The sequence below is a fragment of the Diceros bicornis genome, chromosome 2 (genome assembly GCF_020826845.1).
Source record: "Diceros bicornis minor isolate mBicDic1 chromosome 2, mDicBic1.mat.cur, whole genome shotgun sequence".
Taxonomy (NCBI): domain Eukaryota; kingdom Metazoa; phylum Chordata; class Mammalia; order Perissodactyla; family Rhinocerotidae; genus Diceros; species Diceros bicornis.
The window spans coordinates 52,916,468-52,944,226 of record NC_080741.1 but is presented as its reverse complement, the minus strand read 5'-3'; the positions used below and the strand labels follow the sequence as shown (position 1 = coordinate 52,944,226).

The window sequence follows — 27,759 nt, the reverse complement described above, 5'->3', positions numbered from 1 at the left end:
AGTCTTCTATGAATAGAGTCAGTCAGGATCGATAAACGTTCCCCCTTATACCAGGAATCCTTAGGGTGTGGAGGTGCCTGTCTCTAAGGTATTAACTTTTAAATTTTTAATATAATTTACTTCCTTCACTGCTACCAGGGGAAAATGCCCTCCTTTCACTCAGACCCCCTGGTCCTGGAGTCTCAGGACCTGTCTGAGGAATTCCAGTAAGTGGCCACATGTTAGGAGTGCCAGTGCTACACACTGGGGGAGGCAGAGGTGGGATTGTGGTTCCTGGGCAGTACTGAGGCTGTAATGTGAAAGTCTGAGCCCCCTACCATGACAGGCATGTCCTGGCCACTTGGCCCAGGAGGGCTCTTTAATCAGGAGGCCTAGAAACCCTAGGCTGTGCTCCCTCAGTAGCTGAAGGCCACACTTTGGATCTCCCACAGGCTAATCTCTTGGGGAAACAGCACAACATGTAATTTAGGAGTGGTACAAACTGGATGAGTTATATGAAATCAGCCATGGGGTCCTTGCAAAAAAAAATCAAATGTTCTAATCTTTTAAAATGCTTTTAAGCATATATTAATTTGATCATTAGAAGGAAAAAACAACAACAAGAAACCAATAGAAAATATGTTTTAATGAATAAAACCATTGCTGAGGTTGCCTTTAACTCCACAGAAGAAGTTTGTAACTTCCATTTGATGTAAAATATTACCTCCGCTCCTGGCCATCATAGAACATTTATTCCCTCTTGGCGGTAATTGAAACGAAGCATCCATTTAGCAAATCAAGCAATTTGTCAGGTAAGAAGTGGTTAAGTGTGAACTGTATGTAACAATTGAAATGTGCTATGCAAAATTACCATGAGTTGCAATTGTGTTCCAACATTCTGCTTTTTCTGTTTGGCAATTAAGCTCACACAGACACAGGCACACGCATAGCCTTCCCAAAGAAGAGAGTCACCTGACTCTAGTTATTGTGAGGGCTTGTGTAAGAAGGTGAGGGGGAACAGAATACACACCCCAAAATGTGCTACTTTGGCATGTGGATTGTTTTAAGTTGAAGGCAATTAAGATCCAGTGTACTCAAGAAAAGCTTTTTACCTCTCCCTTAACTGCCTAAAAGAATTTAGATGGGGGCGTGTACCAGGAAGAGAGCTATTTCCAGCGATAACTTTTTATATCAGAAAGACTTATCTGCATGGCATGGCATGGCAAACATTTGTTTACCGAACATTTGCTCTTCTCATCTTGTGAACTGTCTTCCTCCCCTTTGAAGCCCCAGACCTCTACCCTGTTGTCCTTAGCTCAGGATAGTATATAAGCCTTAATTGCCTGACTGCCTTTGAGTTTGTTTTTGTGGGGCTCTGGTAGGTACGTAATTAAATTTTTCTCCTGTTAATATGGAGGGAAGAAGGGAAAATTTTTCCTCCCAAACAAACTTAATTAAGCTCTAGGGAAGCCCCACCAGGCACTCTAACTCAGAAATTATCTCAAAGAATTGTAATTTGTAGGGAGCCCTCAGTTTTGGAAAGAAGATATATTGCTTAGGACAGGTTCCACTTTATTTATTTATTTTTTGTGAGGAAGATCAGCCCTGAGCTAACATCCGTGCTAATCCTCCTCTTTTTGCTGAGGAAGACCGGCTCTGAGCTAACATCTATTGCCAATCCTCTTCCTTTTTTTTCCCCCCAAAGCCCCAGTAGATAGTTGTATGTCATAGTTGCACATCCTTCTCGTTGCTGTATGTGGGACGCAGCCTCAGCATGGCTGGAGAAGCGGTGCGTCGGTGCGCGCCAGGGATCTGAACCCAGGCCGCCAGTAGCGGAGCATACGCACTTAGGACAGGTTCCACTTTAAATGGTGTAGCATGAAATGTAAAAATTTGATAAATGGACCAATCCTAACCCTATTGTGTAATTGTTTCACAATATATAATGGTATCAAATCATCACATTGTCTACCTTAAATTTATACAACATCAATTACAATATGTCAATTACATCTCAATAAAGCTGGAAGAAAAAAAACCCTATCCAACTAGCTTAAACAATAAGGAAAAATTATTTCACATAACAAGTGATCTCAAGATAGGATGGTGGTAGAGTTGCTGTATAGATCACAAGAACCTTGTGTTAGTTTCCTAGGGCTGCCATAACAAAGTCACACAAACTGAGTGGCTTAAAACAATAGAATTTTATTGTTTATGGTTCTAGAGGCTAGTAGTCCAAAATCAAGTTGTCAGCAGGGCCATGCTCCCTCTGAAACCTGTAGGAGAGACAGTCTCTGCCTCTATCATCACATGACTGTGTTCTTTCTGTGTGTCTCTCTCCTCTTGTGAGGATACCAGTCATACTGGAGTTAGAGCCCACTCTATTCCAGTATGACCTTATCTTAACTAACTACATCTGCAACAACTATTTCCAAATAAGGTCACATTCTGGGGGACTGGGGGTGATGATTTCAATATATCTTTTGGGGGGACACAATTCAATCCAGAGCAGACCCTTTCCATCTTTCTGCTCTGCCATTCTCAACCTGCTGGCTTGCCTTTGAGATGCTCTCTTCATGGTCAAACCTGGCTACAGCAGTCCCAGGCATCACATCTAGCACAACAGTGTTCCTCAGATGAAGAGGAATCATCTCTTCCTTGTATCTCTCTTTTTGTTTTTTTTTCGTGAGGAAGATCGGCCCTGAGCTAACATCCATGCCAATCGTATTTTTGCTGGGGTAGACTGGCCCTGGGCTAACATCTGTGCCTATCTTCCTCCACTTTATATGAGACGCCGCCACAGCATGGCCTGACAAGTGGTGCCTCGGTCGGTGCACGCCTGGGATCCAAACCCGGGCCGCCAGCAGCGGAGCATGCACACTTAACTGCTATGCCACAGGCCGGCCCCTGTTTTGTTTTTTTGTGTGTGTGTGAGCAAGATCAGCCCTGAGCTAACATCCATGCCAATCCTCTTTTTTTTTTTTTTGCTGAGGAAGACTGGCCCTGGGCGAACATCTGTGCCCATCCTCCTCTACTTTATATGGGACACCACCACAGCATGGTCTGACAAGCAGTGCATCTGTGCATGTCCAGGATCCAAACCTGCGCCACCAGCAGTGGAGCACACGCACTTAACCACTACGCCATGGGGCCGGCCCCACTTGTATCTCTTTTAGAAGCAAAGAAACTTTTCCAAGACCTCCTCCTCCAGCAGACTTCCTCTCATTTCTCATTACCAAAAATTTCATCACATATGCATGCCTAGTCCCATCACTGGGAAGGGGAACAAGACCACTCCTCATGATTGGCTTGGACTAGTAGTTCTCAAATTTGAACATGCATGAGGATCACCTGGAGGGCTTGTTAAACTACAGATTGCTGAGACCAGCCCCACGGCCTAGTGGTTAAGTTCAGGGCACTCCGCTTTGGCAGCCGGGTTTGGTTCCCAGGCACAGACCTGCACCACTTGTCAGCAGCCATGTTGTGGCACCAACCAACATACTAAATAGAGGAAGGTTGGCATGGATGTTAGCTCAGGGCGAATCGTCCTGAGCGAAAAAAGATAAGAAAAAAGTTTAAAAAAAAAAAAACAGTTAATATTTAAACAAAATGCAAATTGCTGGGCTCCACCCCTAGACCTTCGGGTTCAGCAGGTCTGGTGTGAGAATGAATTTTTGATGAGTTCCAAGGTGAAGCTGATGCTGTTGGTCCAGGGACCACACTATGAGAAGTTTAAACTAATCAGGATTTATCTCAGAGCACTGGGCTCAACTCTTGGCAAATACACTGCCACTCAGAGGAGGAAGGATACCTGAACAAAATCAGGATTCCATCAGAAAGGAGCAAGAGGAGAAAACTGTTGGGTAGGTAACCATTAATGTCTGCCACAGAGTGACCAAAGAACAGTTAGGAAGAGACAAGAAGGAGTGTGTCCAGAGAGGTGAGAGGAAAGTCAGAATGGAATGATGTCAAGGGAGCCATGGAGAAGCGATTTAGGAAGAGAGTGGTCAACGCTGTTAATGTCATAGATATGGCCAGGAAGATAAACACTGAAAAGTGACTACTGGATTGGGCAACTAGAAGATCTTTGTTGATCTTAGCAAGAGCAGTTTTATTTTGAAGATGACACATGGGAACAGTTCTATAGAATACAAAGTTATTTACATATCATTATCTGCTACTGATGCCAAATGCTAGAACTAATTCCTAGTGTTGAGACTGGTTTTCCTGGAATCCAGGTAAATAGGTGAGTGATAAGAGGAGGCAATGGAGTTTTGATTCACTGCTGAACAGTGAAATAAGTTTACTGAGACATAACTCAGTGTTCTGAGCTCAAATTTCAAACACAGCCACATCCAAAGTCCTAAATTACAGACATGAGGTCATGGTTATGGAGGAAAAGGTTTGCACATCCTTATCTATTTTCCAGTCCACACATCATTCTCCATGTATGTTCAGATATGTCTACTTACCCATCAATTCCCACCCACTCTTCTCTATTTATGCATGTTTATTGTCTAGCTTCACATATATATGTAGTTATCTACAGATAAATCTAGGTTCTGCCACTTGCTACTGGAATACCTCTCTTAGCCTCTATTTGCACATCTTTGAAATAGAGATAATAATTGCATCTCTCATAGAGTTGTTGTGAGGATTGAGATGATGTGTATAAGTAAAAATGTGTATATAATTGTTATTATGTGTATTCTGTTATGTGTATGATAACTGTTATTTTGGCTACACATGCTTCACTTTCTCCACGTGTAACATCACCAGCTAGTGATTGATTCCTAAGTGTCAGATGAGCAGTTTTTAAAGTATATTTATACTGTATGATTCCAACTGTATGACATTCTGGAAAAGGCAAAACTATGGAGACAGTAAAAAGATCAGTGGTTGACAGGAGTTGGGAGCTGGGGAAGGATGAATAGGCAGAGCACAGAGGATTTTTAGGGCTGTGAAAACACTCTTTATGATAACATAAGGATGGATACGTGCCATTACACATTTGTCTAAACCCATAGAATGTACAACACCAAGAGTGAATCCTAATGCAAGCTATGGACTTAGGGTGATTATGATGTGTCAATGCAGGTTCATCCATTGTAACAAATATACCACTCTGGCAGAAGATGTTGATAACGGAGGAGGCTATGCATTTGGGGACAGGGTTATATGGGAAATCTCTGTACCTTCCTCTTAACTGCTCTAAAAAAATTAAGTCTTTAAAAAAAGAGAGAGAAAAAAATGGGAAAAAAATAAATGGACCAATCAAATATCTGGAATCCTTTGACTAAATTCATTTATTCAATTAACAAAATATATTGAGGGCTGGCCCAGTGGGCTTATCGGTTAAGTGCGCACACTCCGCTACTGGCAGCCCAGGTTTGGATCCCGGGCGCGCACTGACGCACCACTTCTCCAGCCATGCTGAGGCCGTGTCCCACATACAGCAACTAGAAGGATGTGCAACTATGACATGCAACTATCTACTGGGGCTTTGGGGAAGAAAAAAAAGGAGGAGGATTGGCAATAGACGTTAGCTCAGAGCCGGTCTTCCTCAGCAAAAAGAGGAGGATTAGCACGGATGTTAGCGCAGGGCTGATCTCCCTCACACACACACAAAAACAATATATATTGAGGGAGACCCTGGCTGGGCTCTAGATACAACGGGAAGCAAAATTAACTTACAAACACATGGTGGAATAGTATGTAGCTATTCAAAATGATTGTGTAGTTCTGTATTTATTGACCTGGAAGATGTTCATAGTATTATATGAAAAGGATAGGTTATAAATAATATTATATTATGAACCCATTAAAAATATATTTCAGGGGAAAAAATCTGACAAGTTCTACATCAAAATGGTAAAATGTATGTTATGTATATTTTGCCATAATAAAAACAAATGTAACAGTAGCTACTTCTGGATGCTATGTTTGTTTTTTTATTGCTTATTTGTATTTTTTAGTTTTTCTGCAATAGATGTGTATTTACTTGTGTGAAAATTAAGTAAATAAAAGAAATCATGATTAAAAGGAAAGGAAAAATAAAAAATTAAGTCTGATGCTCCTTAAGGCAATCTGATTCACTTCTGACTACAGCTTACCCCTCCATTCACCTCCCACAGGAGCCACTCTTTCTGGTTTTTTTAAAGTCCAGCCTTTAAGGCACTGTTGGATCGGAAGCCAGGAGAGCCCCACTATAACAGAGCAGGGAGCCAGGCCAGAAATGTGTAACAGTGAGAATGTGAAACAGGCTGAGGCATTTCAGGTTGCTCTTAAAATATGAAAAAATGACTTTTTCCATTCCAAACATAATTCAGGAAGTCAAGTCTTCGGAGGAAGCTTCAGTCGGTCTTAGTGAAATCTGGGAAAGGTACAAGAAGTACAAAACTTGAAAGATACCCTGCAAAGATTTCTTTTGGCTGACAACGTTCAGTAGATTATGGCTATTTCTGTGGTTATTTTTGTAGGTTAAGAAGGACCAAAAAACGGTATCTCACTGAGTGTATTCACTTCCCAACAGTTTCAGGACATGGCCCCGATCTGTCCTTGTTGCCATTTCACTATTCAAAGCAGGCTCTACATCAGCCTTTCTAGCTTGTGAAATAAAGAAGCAGGAATTGCAGGGAAGTGAGTGCTCTGGGGCATGGAGGACTTTTCTTTCGTCACTTTGCAGTTTGGAAGGTTGCCATCCATTCGCATTTCACTCAGACAGGCTTTTTCCAGATCCCAGAACAAATTGTACCCAGAAGCTCTACTCTTTATCAGGAGGCAATTGAAGCCCTGACTTGGGCAGGATCTTGCCCTCTCCCCTCAGAGAACAACTTTTCTTTATGAGTAGGGATCCTGGCTCTTCTTTTACCCAGGGGATGGGACACAACCCTTAGTTCTTTCCAGAAAGACCCCCAACTGTCCCAGGGTTTGTTTTGTTTTTACCATTGTCCAGGTAATGTCTGGATCTTTGGATAGCACATCTTCCTAATATCAGCGATTGAAATATTTTACAGTCTTTCCTCTTTGTTTTGCTTCCTCTTTAGCCACTGCATTTTAGTGAAGAAAATAAATAGGCCTCTGTCTTCGTTGTTGGAGACTCCAAGCAATTAACCTTTTGAGGAGCTGTGCACAAGTTAGAGATCTATGAAGTCTCATAGGCTGCATGGAGTTTTAACCCCTTGCCCAGAAAGTTAAAGCCATGGAGCGTGGTACCTATTCTGTGATCAGATATTGCTTTCCTTTGTTAGGGATCAACTTTCTTCCTTTTAAGGTTAAGAATCCCTTATATGAAACTCTGAAACAATCCCATTGACTATGAGTACATAGTCACATTGACTATGACTGTTGTACATCTTGAATGTGGTGGTTGGTGCTTGCATGACTGTATATGGGTGTCAAAATTAATGAAACTATCCATTAAAAAGGCTGATGTTCACTGTACATAAATTATACCTCGATTAAGAACACCAACAACAATCCTGTTTAGTAACATGGAAAAATGTGTAAGACACAATACTAAAGCAGGAAAAAAAAATGGTTGCATCTATAAAGTTTATGTAGATATATGAATAAGGAGGAGGAAGTCGGGAGAATTTAAAACTTCTATTTTGTTGAATAATGAGATAATCTTCCCTTTTAAAAATTTCTTTGTAATGATCCTATGAGTTTTGGAGCTGAAAATATATTTTAAAACTTAAAGATAAGTATTTATAAAAATGTGTTGAGCTGTACACAAAATTAGTTCACCTTATGCACTTTACGTTATATATCAATTTAAAAGTTTTTAAAGAAGGCTTAAAGAAAAGTTCTGGGTGGTGGTCACAAGGATGTAGTATATCCAAATGAAAAAAAATTCATCCACTTAAAATTTGGGCAGCCTACCGTATATTATACCTCAATAAAAAAATACAGAAATTGAAACTCCATGCTGGCGCTGTGGTGCACGAGCGGCCAAAGCCCGCCAGTGATGGGATGACTGACTCCGCCCCAGAACAAGCCTCCAGGGGCGTAGGCGACCCCCGCAGTACCTGCTCTCGCGTGGCTCTCGGTTAGGGGGCCTGCAGGCGGCGCCCGAGTGTCTCAGGGGGTTGCGATCCCGCACACAGGCCCACGACTCCGGGGAACCAGCGGCCCTCGAGCTCAACTGGAAAGGTGGTGTGCATCCCCACCCCTCCCGCCCCACCCCACAGCGCGCTGGGGAATCGCTGCGCCGGACCACCCAGCCACTCCACTCCTCGCCGGCAGCGCTGACGCCACCAGCCCGCCTCCCCTCCTCGCGCCGCCGTTCCCGCCCCGCCCCCTTTCCCGGCGTGCGCCGCGGTGAGGCTTCTCGCCCTCAGCTTCTGCCTGTCGCCGCAAGATGGCGGACACAATGAGCCGGCGCCGCGCCGGTTGGCCCTGAAGCGAGTGTGGCGAGGAACTGTCGGCGAGGCCCCATAGTGCAGGCAGAAGAGCGTTGCACGAGCAGGAGCACGGAGAGGAGGGGGTGGCCTGACTGTCGGCTCCCCACCCGCTCGCCGCCGGCGCGGCGCCCGCCCCGCCCGGGTCGGCTCCTCGGCAGCCCGCCCGCTCGCCGCCGGGCCCCGCCCCGGCCCTGTGCCGCCGCCGCCGCCTCCAGCCGCCGCCGCCATGAAGCTGACCGACAGCGTGCTGCGGAGCTTCCGCGTCGCCAAAGTCTTCCGCGAGAACTCGGACAAGATTAACTGCTTCGACTTCAGCCCCAACGGCGAGACGGTCATCTCGAGCAGCGACGACGACTCCATCGTGCTCTATGACTGCCAGGAGGGCAAGTGAGTGCGGCGGCGGCCCCGGCCCGGGTCTGTGTCCCCTCCCTCTCGGGGCCCAGCGCCCGCCGCGGCCCGCCCTCCGCCCCGCTCCGGCCCCGGCCTGTTTTGCACTCGCTCCTGCCAGGGCCGCTTCCACTCCGAAGCTGTCCAGGAGACCTTTTCCTGTTCAAATAATGATAGTAATATTATTATTTTGTATGTCTTCGGTGTCCCCAGAGAAGGCTTCTGCATCGCCTGCCAAACCCCACCTTGACCTTGACCTTTAAACGCCGGGTCCGCCCATCCCGGCCTGGCAGGTAGCTCTCCGGCTCTGTCAGAGCTACCGTCGGCGCGGGCCCCGCACGGAGCCCCGGACTGCTCTCCCGCCTCGTTCGGCGTCAGCTCGCTCCCGCTGCCCACTCCTCCGTGACCTCGATTCCGCCTGGCACTCTGCCCGGCCCTGCCCCTCCGCTTCCCGCGGCCTTTCCGCCAGAAGGCCGCGCGGGTTGCACTTCTTAGCTGTCAGGATCCGTTTGTTGTGCCTCTTTGGGCCCCCATTCTTTTTCTTTCTGTTCCAAATCGTTCTCTGACTCCCTCAGACCCGATGCCCGCTTTTCTAGTTAACTTTTTTACAGCATCTGAAAAACTTTTCCTTTCTGCCAGACACAAACGAGCTTGGCCGCCCCATTCCGACCTGAATGTGAACCTCCCATTAGAACAAAGAAAGCATCGTATAACAATTTCGTGTTTCCTCTTACACTTTTAAAAAAAATTATACTTTATGACCCACTCGGATTTATCAAAATTCCGAGTCTGATCATGAAATTTCTATGTTGCTCCAAGTCTTCTGCAGACCCACTACACCTGCATCTCTGCAAAATCTTATAAGCACAGCATTTTGCCTTTTTCCCTCAGGACCTTGTCAGCTTCACCTCACCCTTGTAGACTTGTTTTCTCCAAGTCCTTGTTAAATTGCGAGCTCCTTTGGAGCAGCAACTGGTTTAGGCTAAATTTGATTTCTCCTCAGCCGCCTTCCACAAGCAGGCTTGGGATGTTTGGTTTAATTTGGTGGGTACTGGTTTTGTCAGACTTCATTTTGTTACTTAGTTCCAGATCTTATTTTTTGAATCCTTGAGTTTTTCTCTATCTTCTATAGCTGGTCCCTTTCCGTTTTTTTTTTTTTTTACCGACGTCTTCTATAAACTTTCTTTTGGAACTTGTCTCTTCATTTGTGAATTTGATTATCTAAAGTAATGCTGTTTTGGTCTGAGCTATAATACCCTACACAGTTTTTTCCCACTGGGGCTATGAAGAAGTATTATATAACTGGCTCTGTACCTGCCTGCAGTATGTGGAAGAGTGGCTGACCTATAGTGGTGGTTCTGGGGAAAGAGAGATGTTAGCTGGACGGATGCTGAGTTATTTGAATCAATATTATTCATTTAGTAGGTGGATGTCTGTCCAGGTCTGGCCACTTGAATCAGCTTGGAAGAGAGAGTAACGTGTAAAGCTGAGGTGGGGTTGGAGTTGTGGGGTCCTGGAGCTAGAAGTAATTCGAAGCTGGCTTGCTTGAAATATTTTTTGCTTGTGCACAGATTAGAACCTCTCCCTGGAACCTGAGGGTGGAGATGCATATCGTTATTCAAAGGAAATGAAGGTTATGATAGCATTCCCTCACAGCTTGTCTCCAAATGGGGCATAATTTTGACTTGTTGGGAGGGATGACAGTGACTTGAAGTCCTGTCTTGTTAAAAGTAAAATGTTAATTTTATGAAAAAATGCAGTTTATTTAGTCATGTAGCGTTTTTTACATAATTACAGACTTAAAGAAAAGTTACAACAATGTTTCAAAGAACTCTCATATGACCCAGTAATTGGTTACATTTTGCTCCCTTTGCTTTATCTTTCTCTGTGTAAATATTTATAGGTATGCATATTTTTTCCTGAATCGTTAGAGAATAAGTTGAAGGTATCGAGCCCGTTTATCCCTAAACACTTCAACATGGATTTCCTAAGCACAAGGACATTCTCTTAAGTAACCGGAGCAAAGTTATCCAAATTAGGAAATTTAATATTGATACAATAGTGTAGGACATGCTCTTTTAAATTTTCCCTTATCAATTAATTGTGACCTTTTTTCATGGTGATCTGTGGCAACAGTGGCCTGGTAATTAGGAGACCTGGGTTCTAGTTTGGCCTTGTGACCAGGTATATGACATTGATCAGATCACTTCCCTGGATATTAGAGGACCTCTTTAGCCTTTAGGAGCCCATGATTCTAAGTGGTAACATGAAGAAAAAATTTGCCACTAGTGTAGGTAAAACCAGCATTGGAAGACAAGTAATGTTCCCTGGAAGTCATAGTATCTTTTTAGATGGTACTAATGTTAGAATTTGGGAGTTTGAAAATGGCTAAAACAGGATTCTTGATGCTTAATATTTTCCAGTTAACTGTTCATTTAAACTTTCTTTATAATGGAGTTCATCCATTGAGTGATTTTTCGACTTGAAAGAATATAAAGGGTATTATCTGTGGTAGGTGATGCAAATTATTCAAAAAGAAGGCTTTAATATTATTTATTCATACCTGATCACCAGGATCATGGTTTGTGGAAAGCACCTTACCAAAATATTTGTGAAAAAATGTTGTGCATGAGCTTTGTAAAGATCCTCTGAAATGGATGCAATACATTTGGATCTTACTTTCAAACTTGGAAATGATAATGAGGTAAAAGAGTTCTATTATTAAAAACAAATTTCAGGTTAGTGTTATTGATAAATTTGAGACAAATAGGTCATATATAAGTGAAACTAAAAATTTTCTTTACACCACGCCCTTTAACCTTGTCTCTTCTGGCTCTGTCTTCACTATTTTCTTTTCTTTTATTTATTTATTTATTTTATAATTTTATTTATTGATTTTTCCCCCAAAGCCCCAGTAGATAGTTGTATGTCATAGTTGCACATCCTTCACATCCTTCTAGTTGCTGTATGTGGGACGTGGCCTCAGCATGGCTGGAGAAGCGGTGCGTTGGTGCGCGCCCGGATCCGAACCCTGGCCGGCCCTATTTTATTTTTTTTTATTATTTTTTTTATATATATTTTTTTCCCCCAAAGCCCCAGTAGATAGTTGTATGTCATAGCTGCACATCCTTCTAGTTGCTGTATGTGGGACGCGGCCTCAGCATGGCCGGACAAGCGGTGCGTCAGTGCGCGGCCGGGATCCGAACCCGGGTCGCCAGCAGCGGAGCGCGCACTTAACCGCTAAGCCACGGGGCCTGGCCCTGTCTTCACTATTTTAGACTGAAATACTAGGATAAGTAAGCTGCTCTTTCCACTGGTAGAAGCAAAGTCAATTATCTTTTGAGAGTGAGCACACGTACACGCTCTCAGACTCGCTCACTCACTCGCTGGTTACCACGTAGTAACCCGATGGCAGAACTCAGGATGGTGGACTCGACAAGGTAGCCTTTGAGCTGATCATTTTAGTTGATCTTTCAGTAAAGGTAAGAATGTAGAAAATTCAGTGCATTTGGAGTGAGAAGTTTTGTTTGGATAGGTTTTACGTAGGGAAACCCTTGACCTCACTGACATTAACAAAAATTGAAAGTGCAAATGATTGACCTCGTAAAGCTGCCTGAGTCATCTGATTGTTTAGCATCTAGGTTCCAAGAGGATTTTACCGTGAGAGGGTGAACTTTTTTTTTTTTTTTTTGCTGAGGAAGGTTCATGCTGAGCTAACATCTGTTGCCAGTCTTCCTTTATTTTGTATGTGGGTCTCTGCCACAGCATGGCTGACAAGTGGTGTAGGTCCATGCCTGGGATCTGAACCCTTGAACACGGGCCACTGAAATGGAGCACGCTGAACTTAATCACTAGGCCATGGGGCCGGTTCCCATCTTTTTCATAAATTGGAACTCTTGGTAAACATTGGTACAGGATTTATGAAATCTTCCTACACCTAAATATAGAACATTATGAAGTTTTGGTTAAAGATTTTGGTGAGATCAGTTTCAGCTTGACTTCAGGGTTCTATAGAGGAAAAATTTAAGGAACTTGAACAAATGGATTGGTAACCTTTAGCTTGGAAATACGTGATTTTACGTTAAAGTAAAAAGAGAAGAACCAGTGACTAGTTTTGCGAGGGAGAATTAGGCTTGCCTTCTAAAAGGCTCAGTAAGTGCTTTGGACCTGTAGGATAGGGAGGATGGATAGCTTCTGCAACAGCGGGTTATATTAGGAAAGGCAAGCAGTTTTGCATCAGGTTTCAATTTTGATAAATCATTTCTTCTTGAAGAAAGTTTCTTTCTAAGTGAATAGCTTATGAAAAGTTCTGGCCTCATTGGTTTGACGTATTCCCATATCCCTTTTTGTTATAAGTTATGACTTGTTTTGTGTGCCTTTCTTCCCCAATAGGTGTACTTTTTTTTTTTAATAATTTTATTTATTTATTTTCCCCCAAAGCCCCAGTAGGTAGTTGTATGTCATAGCTGCACATCCTTCTAGTTGCTGTATGTGGGATGTGGCCTCAGCATGGCCAGAGAAGCGGTGCGTCAGTGTGCGCCCGGGATCCGAACCCAGGCCGCCAACAGCAGAGCGCGAGCACTTAACCGCTAAGCCACGGGGCCGGCTGTAGGTGTACTTTTTCTCAAAGTTTACTTTTGAACATTGTAGTAAAGACTGAATTGAGCCCTCAGATTTACTTCTTCCTAACCGTGGCATTTGGTGTTTAGAGGTGAAAGGCTGTTGCACTCGATTGATTTGTTTTGTTTCCTCCCTTTTGGAAAAAATTCTGTTTCTTTCCAGTGTTAGAGCTTACCAAGAATCCTTACCCTTGTCACATCATTCAAGTGCATCTCTTTATATGAAGATCACAGCTTTTGGTGATAGAGGATTTTGATGGTTTTCTTTCTCTGTCCATTTCCTCGTCAGACCAAAGAGAACCCTGTACAGTAAGAAATATGGCGTGGACCTCATCAGATACACTCATGCAGCAAACACAGTCGTTTACAGCTCTAACAAAATAGACGGTAAGCAAGCTTTCTTTTTAGGAAGTTACAGTCATGGTTTCCTTTGTTAAATAGTTCACGGAATCTTTGTGACTACTTCTGCTTTGGTTATAGTTACCTTAATTTAAATATTTTCCAGTGATGTTAGCAATGCTAACATTGTTATGACTGAAGTGATGCTGGAAGCAAGTCACTAGTACTTTTGAAGGGCTTGAAACTGAATATGAAAGGTCTCCAGTGGAGAGTGGCAATAGGAATTGTATTTATGGTTTGTACTTCTTGAAACTTGAAAGAATACTTTTAGAACAAATAGAAAGACTACTTGACACACAGCAAGTGGTAAACAACAGTACCTTCCTGTTCAAAATATATAGGTTTGAGAAAAGTTTTCACAAATCTAGAGCTATGGTGGTTTAGAGGACCTTAGAAGAGTTTTTGGTGTATGCCCAACATTTTATGATCTATGTCATAAAGGACAGTGTACTAACCTTAGTTATCTTTGATTCCAGGGATATTTTTTGATCTGAATTTTATCCCTTTTAACTTTTAAAATAAGCTAATGTCTTTGAAGAGTAAAGAGTTATTTTTAGAAATTAAACTTGTGAATTTCTTTAATAAATGGTCTCTGTTTTTATCTGTTTTTCCCCTGGGATAGGTTATTCTCAGTTGAAGATAGTCTGGGTAATTGAGCTGTAACACTTGCATGTTAGGATTCCTTTTTTTCTTAAACTTATCTCACTGATTTATTGATTGTTTCACTTTTGCAGTAAGATTTTTCTAATGTCATTCAACAAAGATTGCTTAGACTGCTATTTTGGCTATGCCTATCTCAGAGCAGATGGGCAGAGGTTTTTTTTTTTTTATGAGACTTTTCTGCCTGTACTTGATTTTTAGTAAGTATATCATTTCTACTTTTCATGCCTCTGTTTCAGAAGTGGTTTTCTAAGTAAGCAGTGCAATTGATGGTTTTGGACAACAATATAAAACATTAGGATCGTGAGGAAACATATCTATGTGATCATCTGAATGACTGGTATATTTCTTCTGTTGGGGTGTTTTTCTGGGTGATTAAATGAGAATTCTCCAAATATGGTGCAAGGTGAGGCAAATGTGTGGCACTTGCAGCGTTGCTGCCAGGCCTCTGCTGTGAGAATGTTGCCTTTCCTGTCTCAAGTGCATCCTGAAGAGTTTCTCCAACGCTCCGTTTCCTTTTGCCTGATTCCAGGCTGAGGTAGTAGTTTGTACAGTTTGAGGGTCTATGATACCACCCGGTACAGGAGATAACTGTACAGGCCACTGCCTTGCCAGGAACAGCGCGCCAGCTACCGAGTGGGGCGGAGAGGATGGCGACGCCCTGCTTATCTCTGGGAAACCAGGTAATGGGGAGGAAGTCTTTCTGCTTAGGGCAGGTGAGTAGTTCGTAGCAATAGAACAACCAGGAAGACTTTGTAGTTGTCATTTGAAAACTTTGAAGATGTTTTCAAGGAAAACTATGTAGAGTTCAGCTTTGAAACATACAGAGTGTTCTTTTCCCTCTCCCAGGTTAAATGCCCTCTTGTTGGAAAGTATCCCTGTGAACCACTGGGATGACTTGGTGCTTTCAGCCTCTGTTCTTGTGTTCTGTTTGCCTCCAGAATGTTCTTTCTCTGCTTTCCTTTCTGCATTTTGGCGCCATTTCCTATTACTTCTTTCTCAACAGTTGTTCCTTATTCCTAGTCTTTTTAGAGACAGAGTACTTTCCAGATCTATTCTTTATGGCACTTCACTCCCTTCCCATCACCCTCTTTTTTGTTGGTTTACTTTTTCAGATAGAATCATTTGGTTTTTAAGAGTGTTTGTCTTATTTTCCCCAAGCACAAATCTCTATGATTATTCATTTCTTGGATATTGTCAAAAATCTCGCTGCTGTTACTTGTTGGTATAGTTCGTGAGTTTGATTTTTAAATGTCTTGAGATCTTTTTAACCCAGGTTTCCTCATTTCTTCTTCTGGCTACTTTGTTACTGTTGTTTTAACTCACTTCTCTGATACACGAGGGACCAGTGGATAATTGGTTAATTAGAAAAGAAGTAGTAGGACATTACTTTTCTTCCCATTTTGTTTAGTTTTAATGTAAATTGTATATCCAGTTAACATTCAGATGAGGTCAGGGTTGGGCTGACAAGCTGTTGGAGAACCCTGGACAAACTTATTATGTCAGAGTCCAGCGTGATCCTCAGCTTAGCATGGCTGCTTAATTCTTTGAGCCTGTTTCCTCAGCAGCCAGATGTTTTTCTTTAAGGCTTACCATTCTGTGGGCACTAAAAGTATTGTGGGATTTTTTTGTAGGGAGTAGTGACCAGGGTATATTTGCAGGACAAGTTGCATTGTAACTATGGAGAAGCCAAAAATTGGTAGTAATAGTGATTTTAACATTGCTCTATATGCTGTCAACTTAAGAACTCTGCTTTTGAATTATGTGACATCTGTAGTGCCTACTCTTCAGCTGTGGAGAAGAATTATTCACCATTGTTTATTCACACCTTTGCTTGGGTTATGGAAAATAATGAATTCTTTGACCTTGTCTTTTCAAGATGAAAATGCAAAGTAAATTCCTTCAAAAACAGTAGGATATCATAATACCTTATTTGTGTTCTTACAGATACTATTCGTTACCTGTCCTTGCATGACAACAAATACATCAGATACTTCCCTGGACATAGCAAAAGGTAAGAAGTAGATAGTTAGAGAAGTAGACAGTTCTTTTATCCCTGAGGTTATCCAGAGAAAAGACGAGTGGAGAAATTTTATTAGTGAACTGAAGCTAGTTCCTTACTGCTTTTGGACGTTCTTCTTAGTCTTCTCTTCTCCCTAAACAGTCAACTCTTGATTAACTGAGGTTTTGGAGGCAAGAGTACGACTTGATAGATAAACTGAAATCTGTTAAAACATAATTAGGAAAAATGTGGATTAAAGACATTCAGTGGAAACCTATGTAGTAAAAATTACATTTGGCATTTAGGAACCCCAAATATCAGATTTCCCTTAATGAAAGGACCATTTATGTGTATGAGGCCTTCCAGTATAGGTGGCCCCCGTTTTAGCAGGCCCCTGCTCTACATAAACATGTTCCACGTGAATATTTTAATGAGGATGCAAAAAAATTAATAAATAAAATTGTCCTTTGTTACTTTTGGAAGTCAAGAAGCTTGTTTCCTTACTCTAATTTGTAATGCACATTGCTTCTCTCTGTCCCTTACACCAATTCCCCCGGTATTTTTCCTCCAATTTTTCGAGTTTTGGTTGAGTTTTAAACTCATTTTCTCTTGGGTGATATTTTAATCACTGGAGGTATTTCCTCTTGCTTTCATTTGCAAATGTATAGTAACCCAGTACGGCTTGGAGTGGTACAGAACCCTGACAGGAGGTGGGCCTAGAGCACCCTGTTTTTGGCTGTACTTCTGATTGGGCAGAGTATTTCTGTGTTGCTGAAAATAAGAAGTGGCAGCTGTTGGTTCCTGTGTAGTTCCAGACAGAGAATGGCTTGCGACAAGTAGATGTTTTTGCTTGTTTGTAGTCGAATTAATGTTCACAGATGTATTGTCTGTAATTGAGTTGACTGCAGTTGTTTGAAATTCTTTCCAATCTTCCCAATTATCCAACCTCTTGACCTCCCGATTCTTTTATTTATTTATTTATTTATTTTCCCCCCAAAGCCCCAGTAGATAGTTGTAGGTCATAGCTGCACATCCTTCTAGTTGCTGTATTTGGGACGCGGCCTCAGCATGGCCTGAGAAGTGGTGCGTCGTCGGTACGTGCCCGGGATCTGAACCCGGGCCGCCAGCAGCGGAGCGCGCACACTTAACCGCTAAGCCACGGGGCCGGCCCGACCTCCTGATTCTTAGTAGATGACTTTGTCCCTTCTTTTTTGAGAAAATTAAGGCCATCCAACATGAATTCTTTTCAACTTCTATCCTTTCCACCTAAATTCCTCTCTTCCTTAGAACCCTTTCCTTGAGAAAAAACTAGCCTTTCTTCCTTGACAAAACCAACCTCCCCGTTTCTGCTTACTTCCATCTCTTTAGCAGGACTCTTCCTTGCTGCCTACAAACTTACTTGGTCTTCCTTATCTTAAATCTATTTCTTGAGCTTATCACCCACTCTTTTTCACTGTCAAACAGGAAAGAGTAATCTATACTCCCATCTCCACCTCCTCACACTCAAACCCTGTTTAAATCACTCTCAGAATCATCTATGAGGCTTTTTCCAAGCTCTTTTACTTCCCTTTTCCTGCTACCTCCAGTTAAAATCCACTGCCTTGGGGTTTTTTTTGGTGCTCAGCTTCTGAGTAAAACTTCTTTTTTCCTTTGGCAGCTGACTTTTCCCATCTGGGTTCTGTTCTTGCTATTCTTGGCCTCTCTTTCTCCTTTGAGGCTAGAATAAACAGGTTCTACCCAGCTATTTTCCCCTCTTGGTATTTTCTCAAATAACTTTATCACTGATTTCATTCACCTCTACTTAGATGGTTTCCCAAATCAGTATTTTTAGCCCACGTCTGTTATGATTTCCAGACTCAACTTCCACCTACAGGTTTTACATACATCTATGCAGATGTCTTTTCCATGCCTCCACGTGACAGGTCTGACACGATGACGGAGGTCCATCGTTACATTCCTTGGCCCAGCTTCTCTCTATCTGCCTCTGTCCCTTCTAATTTTCCCGACTCAAAGCCTCTGTTGTCTGTTCACTCCCTTCCCCTGCCTCATATCCAGTGAGTTGTTAAATCTTACTGATTCTACCTAGGTTTAACCTCATGTATCACTCCTGCATACTCTCTCCTTTGCTTCTGTCCTAGCTCATGCCAGGGTGTTAATCTCCCCATCCCATCCCTCACCATCCTACTTCAGCACCCTGTGAAGTAGGATGGTGAGGGATTCTGACCACTTCACAGCCTCCCACAGGAAGCCTTAATGGTTCTCTACATCTCCGTGCTCCTTCCTGTCAGAGTCAGGTTCTCCTCCCTCTGGCTCTGATCCATTTTCCCAGCGTTATCTCCCACTGCTCCAGTTGAAGTGAACTCTGGGCTGCTTCCTGAACATGGACCTCATGCCTTCCTATCTAGCACCTTCCAGAAAGGCATCTCCCATTGAAACCCTGTTCACCACAGGTGCTGCTTCTTCCAGAAAGCCTTCTGTGACCCTTTCTTGGAGTTGTCTGGACTAGAAACTTAAGCTCCTTTAGAGTTGAGGTCTTGCTTCTCCTCATTCCCTGTACCTCTCAGCATAGAGCATGTGCTAAGATATTCTTCCTCTGAGCTTTTGACCTGAATACCATGGCATAAAATTATATGTCCATATGCATTCTGCTCACTCTGTTTTATTACCACCTCAGCATTCCCAGGAAATTTTGGCTTATAGAATCTTAAATTTTTAAGTTGAGGAGCTAGTGCAGATATTAACTGAGGTATATTGGAAGAATTTTTTTCCATAGGCAAAAACTTGATCTTTAAGAAAAAAGTACATTTTCTCACTTTCTATTTATGGCATAAATGTTAATTCTTTGTAGTGGAAACAAAACCTTCCGAACCCCTTTCGTTGTCATCCAAAATCTGAATTTCATCTATTTGTAGATAAAAAATCCCTTCACAAATGAGCTGTTTAATTCAATCACCTTTTTGACTTCAAACTTTTCTTTGTCAAAATGAAACAATACAGTACTAACATTTCCCTCTATAATCTTCATCTATGACACCAGATCCTATATCTATGAAGTATTTTGCATCTAAGCCAGAATGTGGAACTACTCTTCTATAACACCCAGAAGGAAGAGCCATCTGAATGTCCGTTTTCATGAGGGCTTTCTCCCTAGGTACTGTAGAATCATAGGCACTATACAGGTCATAGCACGTGGCCCTCAAGGACCCCCTGGTTGGGGCCATGGCGTGCTCCAAGAGGCAGTTAAAGCGGAGCTGCATGCCATCCTTCTCCATAGGCCAGGCTCAGATGCTGGCGAGATCGCAGGTGTCTTTTCAGAGCAGGGCATGGCAGAGTGAGAATATGAGATGATGGGGACAAGAGAGCTTAGGATGAACCCTTAGAAGAAATGTTTTTCAGTGAATGACTCTTAGTGATATAAAAGGGGACTCATCAGAAATATGGTTGCTATTAGACAGGCCTGTGGCTCTCTAAGTGTGGTGCCCAAACCAGCAGCAGTCTCACTATCAGCAGCAGCTTGTTTGAAATGCAGATTCTCAGACCTTACCCCAGACCTACTGGATTGGAATTTCTGGGAGTGAATCCCAGCAATCTATTATAACCCACCCTCCAGATGATGCTGATGCCCCTCAGGTTTGAGAACATTGGTATAGTCCACAAAACTCTAGTCAAGGAATCATGCCTTTTTTGTTTTTTTAATTGAGGTATCGTTCAGTACCATAAATTCACCCTTTTAAAGTATACAGGTCATTGATTTTTAGCATATTCACAGAGTTGGGCAACCATTGCCACTATCTGATTCCAGAACATTTTCATCACCCCAAAAAGAAACCCTGTACCGTACCATTAGCAGTCACTCCCCACTCCCCTTCCTCCCAGTCTCTAGCAACCACTCATCTACTTTCTGTCTCTATAGTTTGCCTATTCTGAACATTTCATATAAATGGAATCAGATGATATGTGGTGTTTTATGTTTGACTTCTTTCACTTACCATATTTCCAAGGTTCATACATGTAATGTGAATCAGTACTTCGTTCCTTTTCACTGCCAAATAATTCCATTATATGGATACACCACATTTTGTTTGTCCATTCATTAGTTGATGGATGGACATTTGGGTTGTTTCCAATTTTTGGCTATTATGAATAATGTTGCTGTGAACATGTGTACATTTTTGTGTGGACGTATGTTTTCATTTTTCTTGGTTATATACCTAGGAGTGGAATTTCTGGGTTATATATTAACTCTATCTTTAACTCTTTGAGGAACTATAAAGCTTTTCCAAAGCAACTCTACCATTTTACATTCCCACCAACAATGTATGAGGGTTCTAATTTCTCCACATCCTCACCAATACTTATCTCTCTTTTTGATTATAGCTATGTTAGTGGATGTGAAGTGGTATCTCGTTGTGGTTTGATTTGCATTGGAATCATACATTTTTATGCTGTAGCTTTAAGTTGCTTTTTTCATTATATTAGTTGCCTTTGATTATTTCAGATGGTTTGTGTATGTGTGTTACTTAAAGTGGAAGTTTTGGGAAAACAGGTACATATAGGAAGGCAGGTAGAGTGGTTTAGAGCAAATCTAAATTTGCAGATATTTTGCTTCAACTCCTATTCATCTTAATGCATTGCAGGGTGGTGGCCTTGTCCATGTCACCTGTGGATGACACTTTCATTTCTGGGTCTCTTGATAAGACCATTCGACTCTGGGATCTCCGGTCTCCTAACTGCCAGGTAATGGTACCTCACAGTTAACACTTTGAGTATTTTCTGTGGTAGGCACTATCATCAACTCTCCCTCTCAAGGAAGGGGGAAAGCAGTGTTTCCATTCTGGGATCCCAGTGTCTTTTTAAACTTTGGAGAAAATCTGTTTTCCTGGTAGGTTGCTGGTAATTAAGCAAATACCCTAATCCAGTGCATTTTGCATTATGCTCTGTGGCATACTGCTTTAAAAACTGGTTTCCTGGAGCCTTTGGGCTATAGCTTTTAGCCTCAAGGAATTTGTTTTTATTTGAATTCAGTGTCTATAAAATTGTACAGTTAGGATTGAACTGAAATCAGTTATATGGAGACCTTTTTTTAAAAAGCCTCATTTTAGTTTTTTTATGTTTGGTTTTTCTGTTTTGTAGATAGGCTGTTATCTTTGTGTCCCTTTATTAGTTTTCATTGGGAGACATATATTATATAGTGATAGGATCCTGGGTTAATTAACTTTTTTTGTTTCCTTTTTCTTAGGGCCTCATGCATCTACAGGGCAAGCCAGTTTGTTCTTTTGATCCAGAAGGGTTAATTTTTGCTGCAGGTGTCAATTCTGAAATGGTCAAACTTTATGACCTTCGCTCCTTTGATAAGGTAAATCTTTGAGCTATCTTGATATTATGGAAGTTTTGAAGGGTAAGATGGACATTTAAGAGCCTTTTCTATGGTAGAGGAGGTATGTGGTAGACATTAGAGAGTGTCAGAGCAGTAGTTCATCCTCTGCTTTCCCTAGTCAAAAAGGAATCTAAAGGGATAGAATGAGAGTTGGCTGTGGCAGAAGGAGTTACTGATATGCCTTGGGCCTGGGGCTGCTATTTTTATCTTTTGCAGGGGCCATTTGCGACCTTTAAGATGCAGTATGATCGGACTTGTGAGTGGACAGGACTTAAGTTCAGCAATGACGGCAAACTCATCCTCATCTCCACCAATGGCAGCTTCATCCGTCTCATCGATGCATTCAAGGGAGTGGTGATGCACACCTTTGGGGTGAGCTGACAAACACGTTTGGGGTGAGCTGACAACCTTTGAGCATGGCTGTTTCCATGCTCGTACCTGCTGGGCTGAGAATTGTGTTAGCTGGTTGGTGGAAACCAGCAGTTATCCTTGACTCACTGATCGAGGCATGGACTTGCATTTTCTTCCTGCCCATGAAGTTATTTCTTTTGGATTCTAAGACATTCACTTCTCACCCAGTGACCCAGGTTTGGTGTTCAGATAGAAAATAATTCCTGACCATAAACATTTTTTCTTGCCCCCTTGAATATGGAGTTGGAGATAGGGGGTGAATTGTAAAGGGTAGTGGCTGAGTTTGGAACCTTGGTGGCACTGCACATGAGGAGGAGAGGGTTTCACAGAAAGGAAGGTTATATGTGTGCTAGGTTACTGTTTGTAGGCAATTATTTTTTATTAGTGGCACTGTAACGAGAGAAATATTCTACTTTTTTTAGGGTTATGCCAACAGCAAAGCTGTCACACTGGAGGCCTCATTTACTCCAGACTCTCAGTTTATTATGATTGGTAAGCTTCCTTTATCCTCCTTAGGGGTTATTTCTCTGGTACTCTGCATTTGTTTATTTATATTATTTTTATTAGTTGTAAGTAATTAAGATATTATTTATTATCCTGTTGATAGATGTTCTCAGATTTCTGTGTAGCACATTATGTCAAAGGTATAGTGTCTTTAAATTATCCTGACTTTGCAGTTCTTTACTGGGAACTGGCATTAATGTTGGTCTTCCCTGGACCAGCATTAGAGTTAAACTCTATAAGCACCATCTTACTAGTAATGCTGACTTCCTGGTATAACCCTGTATTCAGTTGTCTTAGTGGCTAGATGTTGGTAGCATAATGGTATTCAGCCCCCTTTTTATTTTATTTTATTTTATTTTTTTATTTTTATTTATTTTTTTGTGAGGAAGATCGGCCCTGAGCTAACATCTGCCAATCCTCCTCTTTTTGCCGAGGAAGACTGGCCCTGGGCTAACATCCATGCCCATCTTCCTCCACTTTATATGGGATGCCGCCACAGCATGGCTTGCCAAGCAGAGCATCGGTGCGCGCCCGGGATCCGAACCGGCGAACCCCAGCCCACTGCAGCGGAGTGCGCGCACTTAACCGCTTGCACCATCGGGCCAGCCCCTCAGCCCCCTTTTTAAATGAGAAAACTGAAGTCAGAGGGCAAGTGACTTGCCCAGGAGCAAATAACTAGGGTCAAGATCAATTACCAAAAGGTCCTTTCTTCACTGCCTCTCCTCTCTCTCAATTTCTGCTGAGGGCTGGGTCCTGAAGCTTGGCCTCTCTTCAGATATCAATCCATGTTTCTTTCCCACTTGTCTTTGTATTGTGCCTTGAGCTGTTGTATTTTCCTTGATCATTTTCTTTAGGTTCAGAGGATGGCAAGATCCATGTCTGGAATGGAGAAAGTGGTATAAAAGTAGCTGTGTTGGATGGCAAACACACAGGTCCCATTACCTGTTTGCAGTTCAACCCCAAGTTCATGACTTTTGCCAGCGCATGTTCCAACATGGTATGTGAACAACTAGAGATGTCCTCAACCTAGGGGCCCATTCTAGTTAGTGTTGTGGGTGCTTTAACGAGCACAACAAACTGTGTTCTAAATAGTACACTGCAAGCACCCAAGTTCATGTTTCTCAACTGGTAGCTTCCCTGTTTCACCTCTTATTATCTGATCTCTGGCTGGTCTTTCACTTTTACTCTACTTTGCATGATCTGGGATCACCTCTGAGCTCCTGGGAGATCTTAGGCCAGTTTCTGCTCTGGCCCCTGGTTTTATGCCCAAATTACCTGGGGCTACACTTGACAGCTTTTTGGCTTCTTAAAATACTTTGAAACCAGCCTTTTGTGGCCGCAACCTTTCAGTTTTCCATTCCACTCAGTTTATGCTGAATTCCTCAGAAATTCTTACAGCTGATCATAACTCAGCACTTAGAATTTCCTCCAGGCCTCTGTCTCTTCCTAAACAACACTAGCAGAACAAAGGGTCAGAGTCTCAGCCTCTAGTTTCCTCTTGGCATCTCCTAAACCTACCTGGGTTTTTGGGGATGAGGCATTTCACTACTAGCCTGCCCAGAACACACTAGCCTACCCTCTCTCTTTTTTTTTTAACCAAGAAAACAGTGTCAGGAAAAAATGCAGCAGAACCATCAGTCCAATCCTTCTCTTTTTTTACAGCTCAGGAAGGAGAGGGCCTGTCTGAGGTGACCTGGTGGATTAGCAATGAGGCTAGGTTACCCAGACACCCACCTCCTGGACAGCACTCCTTTTTTTCCTTACCCCTGGACCACTGTGGTAGAAGGTAGACAGTGTTGGAGGGAAACAGAACCAGCTTACTTTCACATAAAGGGAGGAGTGTTTCTCCATAAATTGCCAGAGTCGGTCAGGAGGGAGGGCCACCAGCCATAACTCCAACATTGGGGTTGGGCACCTCGATGCTATGGGGAGGGGTAAGAAGAACCCTCAGCAGTGAAGAGAGAGGCTTGGCTTTTTAAAGTTGACTTATGTTCTCATTCCAGGCCTTCTGGTTGCCCACCATTGATGACTGACCCTGATGCAACTCTGCTGTTTCTGTACAGTGAGGGTGGCCAGCAGAAAAAACTCAGAGGGGACTGAGATAATAGTGGGATTGGATCATTTGACTGGGCTGAAGAGCATCCTTCCGTGTGGCCCCCATGGATGTGCTGTACATCTGCTCAAAAGAAAAAAAATTACTTTGCCGAGCTTCTTCAAAAGGACTCTTGGTGTGGCAGATTCAGTTGGGACTCAAATTTTCCAGCTGTCACTGCACCAAGCTCCTCCAGAGGAGTGACCAGATTCATGATTTAGGGTATGGTGGGGCCCTCAAGACGCCTTCAGTTTTGAATGTATTTGCTTCTGAGGAGCCGAAGGCGAAGTTGTTAATTCTGTACACCCCTTCTCCTACCCCCAGAAATGCATGGGAAGCCACAGTTTGGTTTTTGAGATGCTTGGGCAGCTCAGTGCCCCTTGCCCTCATCCTGCATGTCTTGTTACTGGGTCTCCCTGTGTCATTGTGGCATTATTCCACAACCATCATGTTACTTAGGTGCCAAACATTCACAGAGATAAGTCTTCATATATCTTGGAGTCCGAAAGGGACAGATACAGAAGGACTTTGCATGCCAGGAAGCCTGGCAAGTTAGTTGTATGAGGGTGGGTGATCTGGGCATGCCCCGGGCTCTGGGTGTTGGATGGGAAAAGGCCCAAGAGCTTGAAAGGGAGAGGGGTAGCAGATAAGTTTCTAGGGCTGGAAAGTTTAGCAGCAGCATGGTGTGGTTCCCTGTCATCAAGACAAACCCACAGTCCTTCTGGGTAACCTGCCATGCTTAGTTGCGTACAAAAGCAAGGTGGCAGTCTATTTTTGTACGTGAGATACATCACATTTTCCTGTGGGCCAGTATTGTGGAGTGAGTCTGAGTTGTTTACACTGATGCCTTCCCTGCCCACCACAAATTGTGTACATAGTCTCCAGATGATACCATCCCTTACCCAGCTCCCAACCAAGAGCTGGCTCTAGGCCTGTGTTATATGTTATATTTAGCCTTTTATATATGACCTGGGGTTTCTGTTGTTTGTATTTTAGCACAGTGTGTACACCTTCATTTAAATATATCTGTGTGTGTGCATACATATATATGTATATGTATGTATGCATATATATACATAAAATATCTGTCATTTCTCAGAGTTCAGCCAAAGGAGATGGAGTCCTACAGCCCAGGAGAAAAACTGTATCCTTGCTAATAGTGTTTGCCACAAGTGTTAGTGAGTCTTCCCTATTACCTTTTTCCCTTCGGGAGACTGAATGAAGCAAAGCTTCAGGTGTTTGCTGTTCCCATGGCAGCTAAGTGAGGGTCTTGGGATGACTCCCTTGTGTTCCTCAAGGCGCACTTTGGGGCCCTCTCTCCAGTATTAGCCCCCTTTTTGCCCAGTGATGCTTTGTCTGCACTTGTACATGTATGACAGTCACTTTTGCATGCCTTTTGTGTCTGGCTTCCAGCATTTGGGGACAGGATGCCGCAACCAGAACATTTTCAGTTTGTCTAATGCTTCTTTGCCAATTACAGGTCACTTCTGTTTACCTGGTATGTCTGCTTTCTTGCTTCTTTTCTTTGCCTTCTCTTGGGAGAGGGAGGGGTTCTGATCAGGGTTGAAATCAGCTACAGCTGGCTCATGGCCTTTTCTTTCCCCTGCATGGCCTTCTTAGAGATGGATGAGTGGCATGTTATTTCACATTATGTTCCCAAACATTTAAGCAACACATTCCCTGCAGATTCAGAAACAGGCTCAACAAGGTGAGGACTTGCCCAAGAGTACATAGCTGCTAAGGGAGAAAGCAAGCCATTACTGCCTCTGTTCAGCAGCAGGAATAGGCTTTCAATTGCTAGTAATTACTGTTTTGTTTTTTTAGCAACAACTTTTTGACTTGTTTCTCAGACTTAAAGGGCAAGGGATATACATCTTTTGCAAACAGACGAATCTGCAGCTTCTGTGGTGCCATCCATCCACTGTATAGCTCTGCTTTCTCAGAGTGGAGGAACTTCTAGAAACCAAATGATTGAGCTGTTCCTGCCCACTCCTGGCTTTCCACGATAGAAAATTTCATGGTAGGAGTAACTGTTCAGAGAGAGTGCTTGGAACTCTGCGTTAACAAGAAAGGCTGCATAGTTAACATATCTGCAACCAGGGCAGCCACCAAGCGTGACTTGCCTGTCAGCAGGAAGATGATTTGTATTGAGTTCCTTTGTGTCCAAAGCTGAGGCACTATGTCCTTTGAAAATATGCACTGCATGGCCTCTATTTCTGGGGACTTGTGGCTGCAGAGTTGGGAAGGAAAGGGAAAAGATGCAGCTGGAAGTGACTGGAGATGATGTGGTGGTGGGAATAAGGCAGAATAAATGGGGAAGAGAGGCTGGGGGCCAGAGAGACTGAGGGCTGGGGCTGCAAGGACTCTCTCAGTGGGAGCCAGAGGTATGCAAGCTCTCCTCGGGGAAGGGCCGTTCACCACACTTGGAAGAGTCAAGGCCAAAGCCACCGATTTGTATGTGACATTGACACTGCACTGCTCAACCACCAGCCAGTGGGGTATTTTTTTAGAAAAAGCTTTCCTGTTGCAATCATAATTAATGCTTAAGGAAAATTTGGGAATTTTAAGAAGAATCAGTTGGCCGCCCAAATGCTACCACTGTTAATCTTTTGGTGTTAAATGTTCCTCTAGACATTTCTGTGCATAGATTTTTGGTGTGTTTACATAGTTGTTATTCTACTGTATATACAATTTTATGTCCCTTTTGTACTTAACATATAAACATTTTTTCCATGTTATCTGTCTTAAACAGAATTTTATGGCTGCAGCCTCCTCCATTGAGTTTCTGTAGCATTGTTTGCCTGGTTTCTAGAGTTAGAGGGAGGGATGGGTTGTCTCCTGTTAGTCCTCCAGGCTCACACTGGGACTCGCTATAATGCTGAGTGGATGGATTGTTGGGCCTCCTGGGATTGCCTCTGACTGCT

The 27,759-nt window shown here is 42.8% G+C and overlaps 1 protein-coding gene and 1 pseudogene across 1 annotated transcript; one reads left to right on the top strand and one right to left on the bottom strand.

The window, feature by feature from the left end:
- The first annotated feature begins 8,325 nt into the window (after positions 1-8,325).
- Positions 8,326-26,336, top strand: WDR82 (WD repeat domain 82). Its single transcript, XM_058560231.1, has 9 exons — positions 8,326-8,771; positions 13,680-13,777; positions 16,397-16,463; positions 21,089-21,188; positions 21,691-21,807; positions 22,045-22,200; positions 22,662-22,731; positions 23,598-23,740; positions 24,747-26,336. The coding sequence occupies exons 1-9, from the start codon at positions 8,611-8,613 to the stop codon at positions 24,774-24,776; spliced, it is 942 nt and encodes a 313-aa protein (XP_058416214.1). The 5' UTR covers positions 8,326-8,610; the 3' UTR covers positions 24,777-26,336.
- Positions 19,286-19,809, bottom strand: LOC131417170 (deoxyuridine 5'-triphosphate nucleotidohydrolase, mitochondrial-like; annotated as a pseudogene).
- Positions 26,337-27,759: the final 1,423 nt, after the last annotated feature.

Excerpts from the sequence above, each read along its gene's own strand:
- WDR82 (XM_058560231.1), top strand. The coding sequence starts at position 8,611 with ATGAAGCTGACCGACAGCGTGCTGCGGAGCTTCCGCGTCGCCAAAGTC. Across the intron at positions 8,772-13,679 it reads TATGACTGCCAGGAGGGCAA|ACCAAAGAGAACCCTGTACA; the intron begins GTGAGTGCGGCG and ends TTTCCTCGTCAG. Across the intron at positions 23,741-24,746 it reads CCAGCGCATGTTCCAACATG|GCCTTCTGGTTGCCCACCAT; the intron begins GTATGTGAACAA and ends TTCTCATTCCAG.